Raw genomic sequence first — 13563 nt, 5'->3', positions numbered from 1 at the left:
GAGCGCTCGTTAGGACACCGCCTCCGCCCATCTGCGTGCGGCGTCGATATGAATATTACAAGACGACGTATCGCCGCGACCCAGTCACTCCGCACACAGTCGGAGGATATCAGTACTGCAACAACATAGTGTAAGAGCATCATGCATAGCGGCTTGCCCCATCACAACTCCGTTCCCGCGGGGTGCTTGAATATTCACCACTCTTCTTTGCCCTTTCTTCACTCGCCACTTAAAGATATAAATAGTATTTCTGCTCCGCATTTTCTACTGAATACTATTTTGCGACGCCACTGGTGTGGTTCAGGCTTAGAATGCTATCGTACTTTTGATAACGTACAAAGCTGGTGCCTTACTCAGGCTACCCCGGTATTCCAGGAGATCAGGATGATATAAAATTCATCTGATGACATTCATAAGTGCTGAGGCAAAACTATAAATGAAGAGACATTAAAATTCTATACGAATGTTCTTTATACAACTTAAATAAAGGCCACGAATCGTGCGAACGGTATATTCGACCTAAGCGTACTTATTTATTTGTAAGTGTACGATGTAATTGTTGGAAATTCAGGTGGATTTTTTGTAAAATCTTGGCACTTTAATTCAACAGCAGCTACAGCAGAAACGGCGGGTTAGGGCTAGAGTTAAATGAACCAGAAGCCGCGCTATGATCTCGCCGTTGTAATCTGAAAAGATCTAAAATTTGTTTCGCTTAGACATTGCAAACTTAAAATAATTATAAGAAATCTAAACTATAATGAAAGCAAGCTAAGTAGCGGTAAAAAGCGTTTCGTGGCCTAATTTCAAAGTAAACTTTTAACTTTGAGGCCAAAGTTTGAGGCGTGAAACGGTACGATCCACATCCCGTAACAAACATATTATTATCAGGTGATTTATTGAATCAGGCGTTACTATGCGGAGGTCCATATATATACATATACAGTACAGAGGTATATTTATGTATATACAGGGTCTATTTTTATGATGCCAATCGAAAGAATGGACAAAAAATAATAATTCTTCCTAACATCTTAAAAGAAAGTAAGAACGTGAAGTTATTTTTTCCACATTTAAGTCGGTTCGATTCCCATACGAAGCAAGTAATTCTTAGAAAATCTTTAAATGCAGAATTACTAACTTTAATAAATAACATAAAGTCTTCTTTCAGCAAAATATCCTATCTACGATATTTCAGGTACTTTCCCTTGATGTCCCATTGTCTTGGGACGCCCTGTATTTGCGGAGGTATATATTAAGGTCGCGGGTGAGCAAGGAAATTCTTTTAGTTCATTATTGTTGTTAGGTGTTTCGTACTGTTGTGCCACGACTGTGACGAAGCCCTGCAAAGCGTATTTGTCGTAATAAACGGTATTGTCGTTATCCCACAAACTGCTTCCGCCACACACAAGTCAACTAATAACGGTAATTTAGCTCAGAACGATCTGTCGTTACGCAGACGTTGTTTATATTAGCTTGTCTTTCCATTAAGGGGGTTCCTTACTGAGACACGGATGTCACTTTCTTCCGCGATCGGTTGGAAAAGGAGAGCATGATCAGCTCAAGGTGAAGCTAAGAGTGTTTATACATTATCCGATACGATATTGGTGAAGAAAATGTGTCAGACCATTATGGTGATTTTCCACCGGCGAGGCGAGACGAGAATTGAAATTTGTATGGCAGCGCCGCGCGGCTCGCGGCGGGCGCGCGAATAAAAACGCCCCCGGTAGAAAATCACTTTAACCCGAGATCTTATTACCGTTAGAGTAAGGTAGCTGCCCCACCATCAGCTTCGAAGAAGCGATTGATTATCAGTAGTATACAATAAGTGATCAGGACCACTTTTGATTGCGTGTAATGAAATGTCCCACACATTGTATACTACGAGTAATGCTCATGAGCTATTACTATAGATACCAAGGCGGTACGACGACGGACGTTCTTTTTTTGGAAACAGCTAGTGGAGATAAAAGTAATACAATAAACTTTTTTGTATAATTTTATTTTATTCAACATTCAAATCGCTTATTCTATTATAACCTTAAGTTACAGTCTGTTTGGCGGCAGTTCGTAAATCCGGTCAGATGTGAGACGAATTCGCGCTCCTACTTCCGTAGAAATTAGGCATAAACTACGCGACCGAAGTTCCACGGCGTACTTGACGTACGCGTACGCGCGGCATACGTATTCGACTGACATGACACACCATAAACACTAAATTTACGCGACCGAATTTCGGCTTGATAACGCCTGCAAAGCTGTTTCGATTACTAGGAATACTTTTTTTTTATGTCAAGGTCTTAGGTTTACGCCCAACCGCAGTTCGGTTGTATGCCAAAACGTAGCGTAATTGAGGCAAAGGTGCTTAATTGAAACAGCAGCGTAACTCAGTTAGTCTGTATTTACTAATTCAGTAATGTCCACCTTCCGCTAGTAACAGTCCGTGCGGAATGTGCTCCGATTGCGGAAGGTGGTCATAATTACGCCGAAATCTGATTGCGTAATTTCGGCAAATTGTTTAGCACTTAGGATGGGAATCTTAGATCGGTATCCGCGAGGTTGTCCTGGATCCAGCGCGCAGCCTCCGCTTGCATCTCGGCATCCATGTAGTTGCGCCAACCACCAACCTCGCCTGTAAATACATTCATATTTATATTATGATCAGAAGCCTTATTATTTACCGCATTCGGAATAACCATCGTTTTTGCCACACTACGGCTTACGGTACGATACGAACTTCGATTTTCGAATTTCATAGTAGCCCCCCAGGGACTAAAGCGTAACGTGTAAAACTCGTGTACACACAGAAAATAGTTCTTTCCATATAGAAGGAAAACTTATATGAAAAGTGTAATTCAAATACGAGGAGCACATGCAATCAAAAAACTACTTAATACTCGTAAGGCTACCTGTCTACTGGAGCGGAGTAAGGCAGCGAAGAAATGAATGAGACAAAAATTCACCAACAGAACATCATAAAATCCCTACTCCTCTTCAATGGACAGGGAGTTGGTAACTTAAAAGTTCGTACAAAACCGAAAAGCGGAGCGGGGAAGTGGGACGGAGAAACGAGCGCAGGCGGAGAAACGAGTCCAAGCGGGGAAGCGAGGAAGCTCCACGGTCGGAAAATAGTCCGCAACTCTGCTCCGCAGTGCCCTTGCTCCGTTCCAGTGGACAAGCAGCCTAGGATATTTTGTCGTACGGAACCACAGATATAGATCACACTAGATTACGCAAATGAATCTACTTCGCGTGTCCGAACCCCTACCAAACGTCGGGGTTGGCCCCATACAAAGACTGACCGCTAACTGACTAATCATGACTAGTGACTGACACAAGAGACATCGGGGAATTCACATCGCTAATTCGCTCTTGAGACGTCACAGTAGATATAAAAGTGACACGGTTGTTTTCATACAGATTGAGGAGTTTGCGTTATCTAGTGTAATCTATATCTTTGTACGGAACCCTCTCCACGCAAGCTCGACTCGCAGTTCCTGTTCTCATGGAGCGCACCGACCTTTCCGCACGAACTCCTCGCGGCCCCCGAAGGTCAACGGGGAGTCCGCCTTCATCCAGGCGGGGTTAGTGGACTCGTTGTTCTTGAAGTTCTTGATGTCCAGATGTTCGCAGAGCGCGGCGAGCTGCTCCGCGGAGTACTCCTTGCCGAAGAATGCCGATACGCGACGGAGAGTAGACGGCATGTCCTGGGAAATAGAGAAGGCGACTTTTTAAAGGTTAGGCTTACTACTAGCAATTTCCCGTGAATCCGTTTGCGTAGAATTCGTTTATTACTATCCCGCGGGAACTATGCAATTTTCCAGGATGAAAACTATCCTATGCCCTTCCGCGGGACTCAAAATATCGGTACACCAAATATCATCTAAATCGGTTCTGCAGTTTTGACGTGATGAGATAACAAACAAACAAACTGACTTACAAACTTTCGCATAACGCCATTAACGTATATTATTGGTGGGAAGTGATAGGTATTTTAAGAAGTTTCTGACCGAAGTTTTGGTTTTGGTGTGTTTCGGCAGGTTTCAGCTTAAAAATCATGTTTCACCCGAAATATTAAATGAAAGTTAATCCGGATAACTCACGTCTTAAATCGAGTTTAGCCTGACTTGTTTCGAGCATGTATGTAGCCCTTGCTCTAGGACCACTTAACTTTCATTTAAGGTGCTACCCGAGGTTTTTTTCGATGTTTGATAAGTTTTGAATCGTATCTCCTACTTTTGCACTACGGATAGAATTATAAGTCAAACGGCTATCGGTTCTCCAATCTTTTATCTCCATTTTTGTCTACCGGATTTTGAAAAAAATGAATACTTAATTTTGTATCTCTATTGACGTGAAAGATCTAACATATTAGAAATCTACATATTTGGGTTTGTCTTTGACGTCTCTTAAAGCTGTTCCAGGGTTTTCATTTGAAACTAATTAACACAAAAGTTATGGCCAGAAAACCAGTTTTTGGCCTAAAATTGTTAAACTTTGATGCCAAATATCTCGAAAACAATGAACTTTGAAGTAAATATGGAATACTATATTGCTTAAAACCGTTGTTGTTAATATAATAAGCTACAAAAATCATTAGAAAACTAAGGAATTCAGATCGAAGGTCATTGGGGCATGGGATCCCCTTAATATGAGTGGGTCTCACGGTAATTTCATGTTTCGCCCGTAAGTTCGGTTTCAGCCAATAAAATGCCGAACCTATCGGCTGGGCTGAAACTCACAACATTCTAACATAAATATAACATTTTACTGTCGGATCACGTTCGGCTTGCTTAGTGTGTGATTTATTTATTGATAAAATCGTTGACATGACATTACAGTAATGACCAATTCGTCATGAAACTGATATAAGAAACCAAAACACATCTTTTCGCTATTTTACAGCGGTTTAAGTTTATATATTTTTTTGTCTTTTACCTTCTTCATGTCTTCGTAGAAAAGGAAAAGCATGTTCGGGTGCTTCCGCTGCGCCCACGCCTCCTTCAGATGAGGAAAGGACGGTGCCCACGTAACTGAAAAATGTTACCTTTTTACCCGGCTGCCCGAAGGTGGGTTATGTTTTTACATTTTTAACTCGTAGCATCATTGGAGCGCTGGAGTTTCGCTTTTTTGTAATTGTCATATATTTGACGTAAAATGCCGCGAACTTATTTACAAAAAATCTTATGAGTGAGCAAAATTTTGAGCAAAAATATCTGAACACGACTATTGTTAACGGCGTAGAAGCGTGTTCAGATAGTTTTGATCAAATTTTTGCTCACAAGTTTATGATCTTGACTGTACCTACCATTTTTTCAGTGTTTTTCTAATGTTTTGTATCATGTATTAGTTATTTTGTTTTATATATTCTAAAATACATTTATTAAATTGTATCCATCCAATCTTGGTGTAAATCTTGGGGTTTCTCTTGCGGATAAAGTCCAATCAACGCTATCGGAATTATTTAAATGGTTTTATAATAATAATTTAAAGGATTTACCTCAGCCAAGACCAAAATAATCTAATTCCAAACACATAACGCTAAGACGGCTCCGCTAAGTGTTACATTCATGAACGAAAAGGTCGAAAGTGATTCCTCGGTTTAAAAATTGATAATTTATTAAACTGGAAGGAACACATGAAATTCATCTGTGACAAGGTTAACCGCTTTGTGTTTGCATTAAGTAAGACGTCAGAGACACATATTGTCTCACAGAAGGCAGCTATCACCGCATACACCGCCTTGCAAGGTCCGCCCGGATTGCTACGACTATCTTGCTCGCTAATCCTGCCGTGAAGCAGCAGTGCTTGCACTGTTGTGTTTCGGCGTGGAGAGTAAGACAGCCGGTGAAATTACTGGCAGTTGAGGTATCCCATCTTGGGCCTCTAGGTTGGAAACGCATCTGCAGTACCCCTGGTGGTGATCTCTTACCATCAGGAGACCTTTGCTCGTTTGCCATCCAGTAAAATAAAAAAAATAAAAATTACTTACATGTGAAATGTAACACCATCTTTTTACAAGCTTGATGTCCCAGATCTCTGGCCTCTATGTTGGGAACGCATCTGCAATACCCCTGGTGTTGCAGATGTTTATGGGCGGTGGTGATCTCTTACCATCAGGAGACCCACTTGCTCGCTTGCCATCCAGTAGAATAAAAAAAATACCATAGGTACATCTTCTCGACTTATGGCCTAATAATATTGTAACTCGACTGATGTTAGGGTGAATTTTGTTAGAATGTTAATAGTTATTTGTGTCACAAGGGAGCAAAGTGATGTATTCACGGCAAGAGCGTACATTGAATCCAGAATGTAGCGAAGGATTCTACAATAGAATCCTGAGCATAGCGAGGGATTCTAAAGTAGAATCCTGAGCGTAATGAGGGATTCAAGTGTTAACGCCCAAGATGAAAATAATTTGGCTCCCGAGTGGCTCATACAACTTTTCACACCGAGCATTAAGAAACAAAAAAAAATCTAAATATTAATAAAGAACAACCAGCATAGAAAATGGCATGGCATTACAATAATCAACTTCAAAAAATGTCATTTGCAATAAAACACTTAGAAAAGCCATGAACAGAATTGCACTTTGCTCCCTCTCGTCAGGGAGGAAAAGTTACTTTTCTGAAGGAGAGGTGTGAAAATATTATTAATTAACTTAACTAATTTAATAATATCGATCTGACATTTGTAGTAGCTTCAACATTTTTTTTTTAATTTGTATACTTAAATAAACAACATTAATCTCTATGCACAAATACTAACAATAATATAGTTTCAGCAATTAGGTAAACGGATGCTGACTAAATATTTACATGCTTAGGCTAAAGCAGAATGTATTGATAAATATTTAATTTCCCACCTTTCATTGTAAAAGACTACATTCTTGTAAACATGATATAAATGATTTATGATTTATTTATGATTATGATTATGAAAAATTTGTCAAAAAATGTTAAAAAATATCGAAATCATTTTTCACGGAATGAATTAAAAAACAAACGTATAAATCAACTACAGAAAATTAAAAATAAATATCAATAAGGCAAAGAGTTACAAAATATTGCTTACCTAATCCAGCCATAAACAGCTTCCAAAAACTCTTAAAATCTTCAACAAAATGCAAATGCTTAATCAGCTGGGTGAAATGATAATACGACACGACCACGTCCCGAGGGTCTCTCGCCACGTAGACCACCTTGCAGGTGTCCAGGAGACGAGGCGGCAGCAGGGACAGCGCCAGGTGGGTCTTGATGAACCGAGGAGAAGGCACGTCTTCGCTGATTTTGTAGGCTGGAACCTTCAGCTTATCAATGAAGTCTTTATCGGGATCTCCTATTTCTATTTCTATGCCGGAGATGATGGAGAAATACCTAAAAGTATGAAAAATGTATATTTGCAATATTGTCATCATCATCAGTCATTATCGTCAGCTGAAAGACTGAATTTGAATGCGTCTAGTCGATCGAGGAAAGCTCTTGGCGCTCCTTGAGGGAGGCCTATTGTTCAGCAGTGGACTACTATAGGCTGATGATGATGATGATGATAGTAGTATGGCTACACGAGAAGCTAATAAGAAGCGTGTTAAAAACTTATTTCAGTCATGTTATTGCATCTATTAATCAATTGACTGTCTGACTGTCAAAATTAATCTATAATTCAGCAAGTGAAACCCTAACTCATGATAATTGATGCTATCTCTGTCCATTTTCAAGTCATTTTATCATGATCAGCGATCTATTTCATTAAAATAATCAAGTGGGTTTGTCTCAATAATACTTAGGGTTGCTGTTACACTATACAAGCGCATCATGAAGTGCTTGGTCACTTGGGAATCTCCCCGAGTGCTCGGGCGTTACAACTCCCCTCTGTTCGAGGCGTTAGGTCTCATGGAGCGGAAAAGAGTAACGCCTGATCCTGGTACACCCTGGACAACAACAACTAACTAGTTTATTTGTAAATTAGTTAGTCGTTGGCTAATATCCAACTAAAATAGAGAGATGTATAAGTGATTTCAGTTGCCAGTGATCCGACTCAGCGGGCACATTTATTATGACTGAATGTAACGGTAAATCGATTTTACTAAATAAGTATACTTACTCAAGAAATAAATATCTGTTTTGCAGAGGTATCTGGAGAGCTGTTTCGTAATCTAAATCATTCTTTATCAGCCACACCATCTCTTGTGTCCAAGTAGTTCCTGCAAATGTCAGCATTAGGGCCTCCGCAGACTCGCGCGGGTGCACGGCTTGGCGCCTGCGCGGCGTGCTGTTTCAATAGGTTTTAATAGAGCAGAGACCCGCCTCATGCAGCTATAAATAGATGACATGAAATGAAACAAGCACGCCGCGCCCGCGCCACTCCGAGCACCCGCAAGAGTCAGCGGAGACCATTAAATTTGAACTTTCTGTGTGAATCCGTGCATGCCGAAAAAACAAATGCGTTTAAATAAAGTAAATATAGTAGTACTGGTCACTGACCTGTTAGTTGTCATCTTTAATTTTATATGGAATGGACTCACTGCTGGAGTTTTTCCATCTAGCTATGATTTGGGTAAAAGGCGAGTGCATCGCCTATTGCAAGGCTGGCAACTCAAGCTCAGCCCCAAAAATGCTGTAGGTGTCCATGGGCGGTTGTGATCACTTACCATCAGGTGACGCCCCTCCTCGTTTGCCAGCTTTTCAATTTAAAAAATATCATTAGCAATAGAGGTGACAGCAAGGTGTCATCTACTGGGCATGCGCGTGGCGAGTACTTGAAGTTTTAGCTTAAACAGAGGGTTTCCAGAGTGAAAAGAAAGGCTGATGTAGGTAGCAATAGCAACCTCTCGCGTACCATTCTCTCAACTCAGATGCATAAACTTTCCAACTTTGTTCCTTTGAACTTCTGTCCCTATGCATAACATTTGTCCGATAAATGTTTTCTACATGGCCTTCATGGCCTTGGAAGTGTAGGCACTTCTTATTAGTTCTAAGGTTCCTCAACAGAAATTATCCCACCGACCTGATCTCGGGAACGTGACTACCCACGCATCATCAGGCCGCGTCGTCATCGCCCGTAGGGCCTGCGCGTGCGCGCGGAAGCTCTGCGGCATCAGGTAGCCGGCCCGACCGAAGCGAGCAAACCCTGCAGGCTGACCTGGGACGTGGAGATAATGAAGCAGCGTGCCCACCAGAGATGTGCGAGGATGTGTTGCGACGAATGTGTTTGTCATAAACCAATAGAAACGCTTCATTTACCTATCCTCGCTGCGCACAGCTTTAGTAGAAACAGCTCAGCGGACCGAGGATATGTAAATGAAGCATTTCTATTGGTTCCTGACAAAAACATTCTTCGCGACACATCCTTGCACATCTCTGGTGGAAACACAGCCTGACGATTTCTTTGAGGCAAGCTAGTTGGCGCTAGTATCGTTATCCGTTTGACAACTTTGACGACAGTGTTGCGGCAAGCTGCAACGCTGGTTATCATTGTGACACATAACGACAATCACTGTCAAACCACCACCACCACCAGCCCAGCCGTCAAATCAAAGTTAGTTTCTCCAAACTTCGACGGAGATTGACTGGCTCGACATTGCAACTTAATGCAGCTCATTCTATGCATCTTACCTCTAAAATGACTAATCAGCAAGTCCTGCTTCTCAGTCTCGATGTCTCGAACTTCAACATGACCGTCATCAGCCATTGCTGGAACAATACCGTCTAAACATAATTTATAAAAATTGGGTAAATTGATCGCCGGCTTAAACACGAAATATTCTCGTTCGTTAGCGGAGATAGCATAGAAAAAAACCGTGTCAGTACTGACCCACGGAAAACTTGTTCACGAAAACTTTTTCACGAACGACTATCACGAAAACCTTTATCACGAATAGACTTTATCACGAAAAGACCATATCACGAAAACTATTTCACGAAAACTTTATCACGAACGACTATCACGAAAAGTGATTAACATACCTCTAAACTTCATTAAAAAAATACGAGTTCATTAAAAGTTTGAATAGCGTAAGAAATTAAATAAATAAATATCTTGGAACAATTGACACCAATTGACCTAGTCCCAAACTAAGCAAAGCTTGTACCATGTATACTAGGCAACGGATAAACATTTATAATTTCTCATGTAGATAAATACATGCTTAAATACATATTTAACATCCAAGACCCGTGAACAAACACATTCCTATTATTCATACAAATATCTGGCCCGGCCCGAACCCGGGACCTCAAGCTTCATGGTCAGGTTCTCTAGCCACTTGGGGTTCGATCAGGGTGGTGTTTGCAATTTCGTGCATAAGTTTCGAAAAAACTGAGAGGCACGGACCCGGGCTTTAACAATTCCACAACCTTCTGTTGAGGCCGGACCACTAAAGTAGCACTCATTTTATTTAAATTTTCAATAATAAAGAATATCTACTTACTCGTTCCTTTTCAAGACTACTGTGCTCGTAGACACCTGACGTTGAACTGGATTTGACGCATCTGTTCCCATAGATATTTATATATTTGTACTAACTAATAATTTAAATACGATTGTAGTGCTATTATACATTAGATGTAAATTACTATGATATCGGATAGACAAGATAAGGACATGGTAATAACAATTATCGAAGCGACTGGAGGTCTATGGGGGAGGCCTATGTCCAACAGTGGACGTCCTACGGCTGAGATGATGATGATGAATAACTATTATGGACAAAAACTTTTACTTAGCTGTGTCACGATTTTTTCTAATTAAACAATGATTTTGTAAATAAAGACACAACCAGTGGCGTAGCGTGGGTACGCGTGTCAGCCGCCCGGGATGGAAGAAAATTTTGCCGGCATATTGTTTAGGTTTTAAAAAAACTATAGGTGTCATTATTGCACAGGTGCTACAAAACCAAACTGTGAAATATATAATGTATTATTAATTATTATTTATTAAGGAATTTTGAGATGAACCTTGGCTACAAATCACTAAAAGTCAGAAATAAACAAATAAAAAAAAGACTCCAAATAAATACTTGTAACAAAAAATTTAACCGGCTACAAAAACCATGTCAATTTTTTTTAACAACAAATGGAACCGGCTACAAAATCCTTAAAAATCATTTTCTACTAGTTTGAAGTCGGTGTCCTCAGTACGAGCCTGAAGGAGTGTGGGTGGACCTATAGTCGTCTACCACACCTATTGAGCTTCTATCACTCCTGCTGGCTCGTTCTGAGGCACCGACTTCAAAGTAGTAGAAAATTATATTCAAGGTTTTTGTAGTCTGTTCAATATTTTGTTAAAAATATTTTTTACGCTTAATTTTTAGCAATAACATATCTACCACTTTTAATAATATCATTGCAATTTAACAGTTGTCTGTTATTATTCATGCACGACAATTTTTCACGATTTAGTTTTTACGATTAGATTTTTAGCACGATTTAGTCCGGAATTACCATCTTTGTTCACGCAAACTGATATACTTAGGTCTAACTAGTCTAGTATTTAGACAGCACGCCGTGTTGTGTCTAGACTTAGCCTCTCTTCAATTAAATAGGCAAATGTGTGTCGTCTCGCCTCGCCGGTGGAAAATCACCATTACGCACTTGCCGCACTTTGAACAATAACACATTGACGACCAGATGGCCTAGTGGTTAGAGAACCTGACTACGAAGCTTGAGGTCCCGGGTTCGATTCCCGTGTCGGGGCAGATATTTGTATGAAAAATACGTATGTTTGTTCTCGGGTCTTGGGTGTTTAATATGTATTTAAGTATGTATCTATCTATATAATTATATTTGTCCGTTGTTTAGTACCCATAACACAAGCTTTGCTAAGCTTACTTTGGGACTAGGTCAATTGGTGTGAATTGTCCCGTGATATTTATATTTTATTTATTTTATGCTAATTGGGGCCCAATTCATATTATACGATGTTTGTTTTATTTGTTCTTCTAATTTATTCATATTTTGTTGTTTAAGCTTTAGAATATATTAACTCATCATATTAACTCTTCATTTAGAATATATTAACTTAATTCCAGTCACTCATTCTTTCTTTGCTACCCATTCAATGTGAACCGGTCTTTACACATGCCACATTACTAGTTCGAGTGTACGACAAAATGTCTATTGATGTGCGGTTTTACGTCTGTGTCACAATTTTGTTTTGGTAGGCATCTGTAGGAACGCAATTTATTTTTTTGACATCAGGCCTAGTGGTTTGATCTATCGCCTCTCAAGCAGAGGGTCGTGGGTTCAAACCCCGGCTCGCACCTCTGAGTTTTTCCAAATTCATGTGCGGAATTACATTTTAAATTTATCACGAGCTTTGCGGTGAAGAAACCTGCACAAACCTGCGAAGCAATTCAATGGTGGGTGTGAAGTTCCCAATCCGCACTGGGCCCGCGTGGGAACTATGGCCCAAGCCATCTTGTTCTGAGAGGAGGCCTGTGCCCAGCAGTGGGACCTATATATAGGCTGGGATGGGATGGATGGGTGCGGCAATGCGTAAAAGTGTGCTATACGTGTTTCCTCGCCCCCAGGACGATTTCGCAGAAAAAATTGCTGGTAAAGGTACGTCAAAGGCTCATCTCGTCTTTAATTATTTAAATATAACATAGTTCTTTATGCTCAAATATTTAACACCAGTCATATTCAGGCTACAACTGAAATATACTTCCATATATTTTGACCGCAGCAACTTTTTTTGTGTAAAACGAAACTACATCAAGTGTCACCCGCACCATGCTACAGTGAAAGTACAATAAATTATCAAAATTCAAAATTGCACTAATTATGCAAGAAAAACAAAACTTCAGGGTATCACATTTCACAAGTAAATAAGACGAAATTAGTGTATTTGGTTTTATTACTATTTGTTTTTAACCGACTTCAAAAAAAGGAGGTTATCGATTCGGTTGTATTTTTTATGTTTGTTATCCGTCATTTATGAATCAATTTGTTTTTTTTTCATTCGTCTAGGAACCTACGGTCCCATACGCACCAAATTAGGATCAACCCAGGACAAATTGGATCTTAAGGAAATCGAGGGAACTCTTCAAATGTTGTAGGGACACCGATACTAAATTGGATATATTTAGTAGTAACTCATGCATTTGCTCTTGAAAATCATCATTTGGTGAAGTGGAACTGATGATGAAGACCACAGTTGACCATCGGAGTTACTACTCAACAACAAGTATTTCACGAGTTGAACTTTAATTACTTTGACACAGTTGCTAAGCAATTTATGCTCCTCGTAATGTATATGGTAAAACGGGTGGTGAAGCACCAGAACTCAATAATGAACGCAGTTGATATTAAACTATTGTATCTTAGATTATTAACACTAAAAAGCGTGAAAAAAATGTATAACATTGAACCGACTACAAAAAATCATGCAAATAATTTTCTACCAGTTTGAAATTGGTCGGTGCCTCAGGAGTAATAATTGAAGCCCAATGGGCGATTTCATAATCGCGGGTGCAATATTTTGACTCATTTAAAGCTTTCTAACATAAAAATAGGAAATATTATACAAAGAATAATTTACTTTTTAACGAGTCCTACTGATTCGTCT

The 13563-nt window shown here is 39.8% G+C and overlaps 1 protein-coding gene across 3 annotated transcripts; it reads right to left on the bottom strand.

Annotated features, from left to right (window-relative positions):
- Positions 1-2187: 2187 nt before the first annotated feature.
- Positions 2188-10491, bottom strand: LOC141427746 (sulfotransferase 1B1-like). Of its 3 annotated transcripts, none has more exons than XM_074087341.1 (8): positions 10427-10491; positions 9612-9689; positions 9004-9138; positions 8101-8200; positions 7072-7373; positions 4936-5030; positions 3518-3704; positions 2188-2629 (listed from the first exon to the last, which is right to left on the bottom strand). In XM_074087341.1, exons 2-8 carry the CDS (start codon positions 9685-9687, stop codon positions 2523-2525), a joined length of 1002 nt encoding a protein of 333 aa, XP_073943442.1. In that variant the 5' UTR covers positions 9688-9689; positions 10427-10491; the 3' UTR covers positions 2188-2522. The 3 variants fall into 3 exon arrangements, with proteins under 3 accessions (XP_073943442.1, XP_073943443.1, XP_073943444.1); XM_074087342.1 differs by having other exon boundaries at positions 9612-9704; positions 10427-10478; XM_074087343.1 differs by lacking the exon at positions 9004-9138.
- Positions 10492-13563: the final 3072 nt, after the last annotated feature.

The sequence above is a fragment of the Choristoneura fumiferana genome, chromosome 5 (genome assembly GCF_025370935.1).
Source record: "Choristoneura fumiferana chromosome 5, NRCan_CFum_1, whole genome shotgun sequence".
Lineage (NCBI taxonomy): Eukaryota > Metazoa > Arthropoda > Insecta > Lepidoptera > Tortricidae > Choristoneura > Choristoneura fumiferana.
The sequence above is the reverse complement of the archived record's forward strand: the minus strand, read 5'-3'. Positions and strand labels throughout refer to the sequence as shown.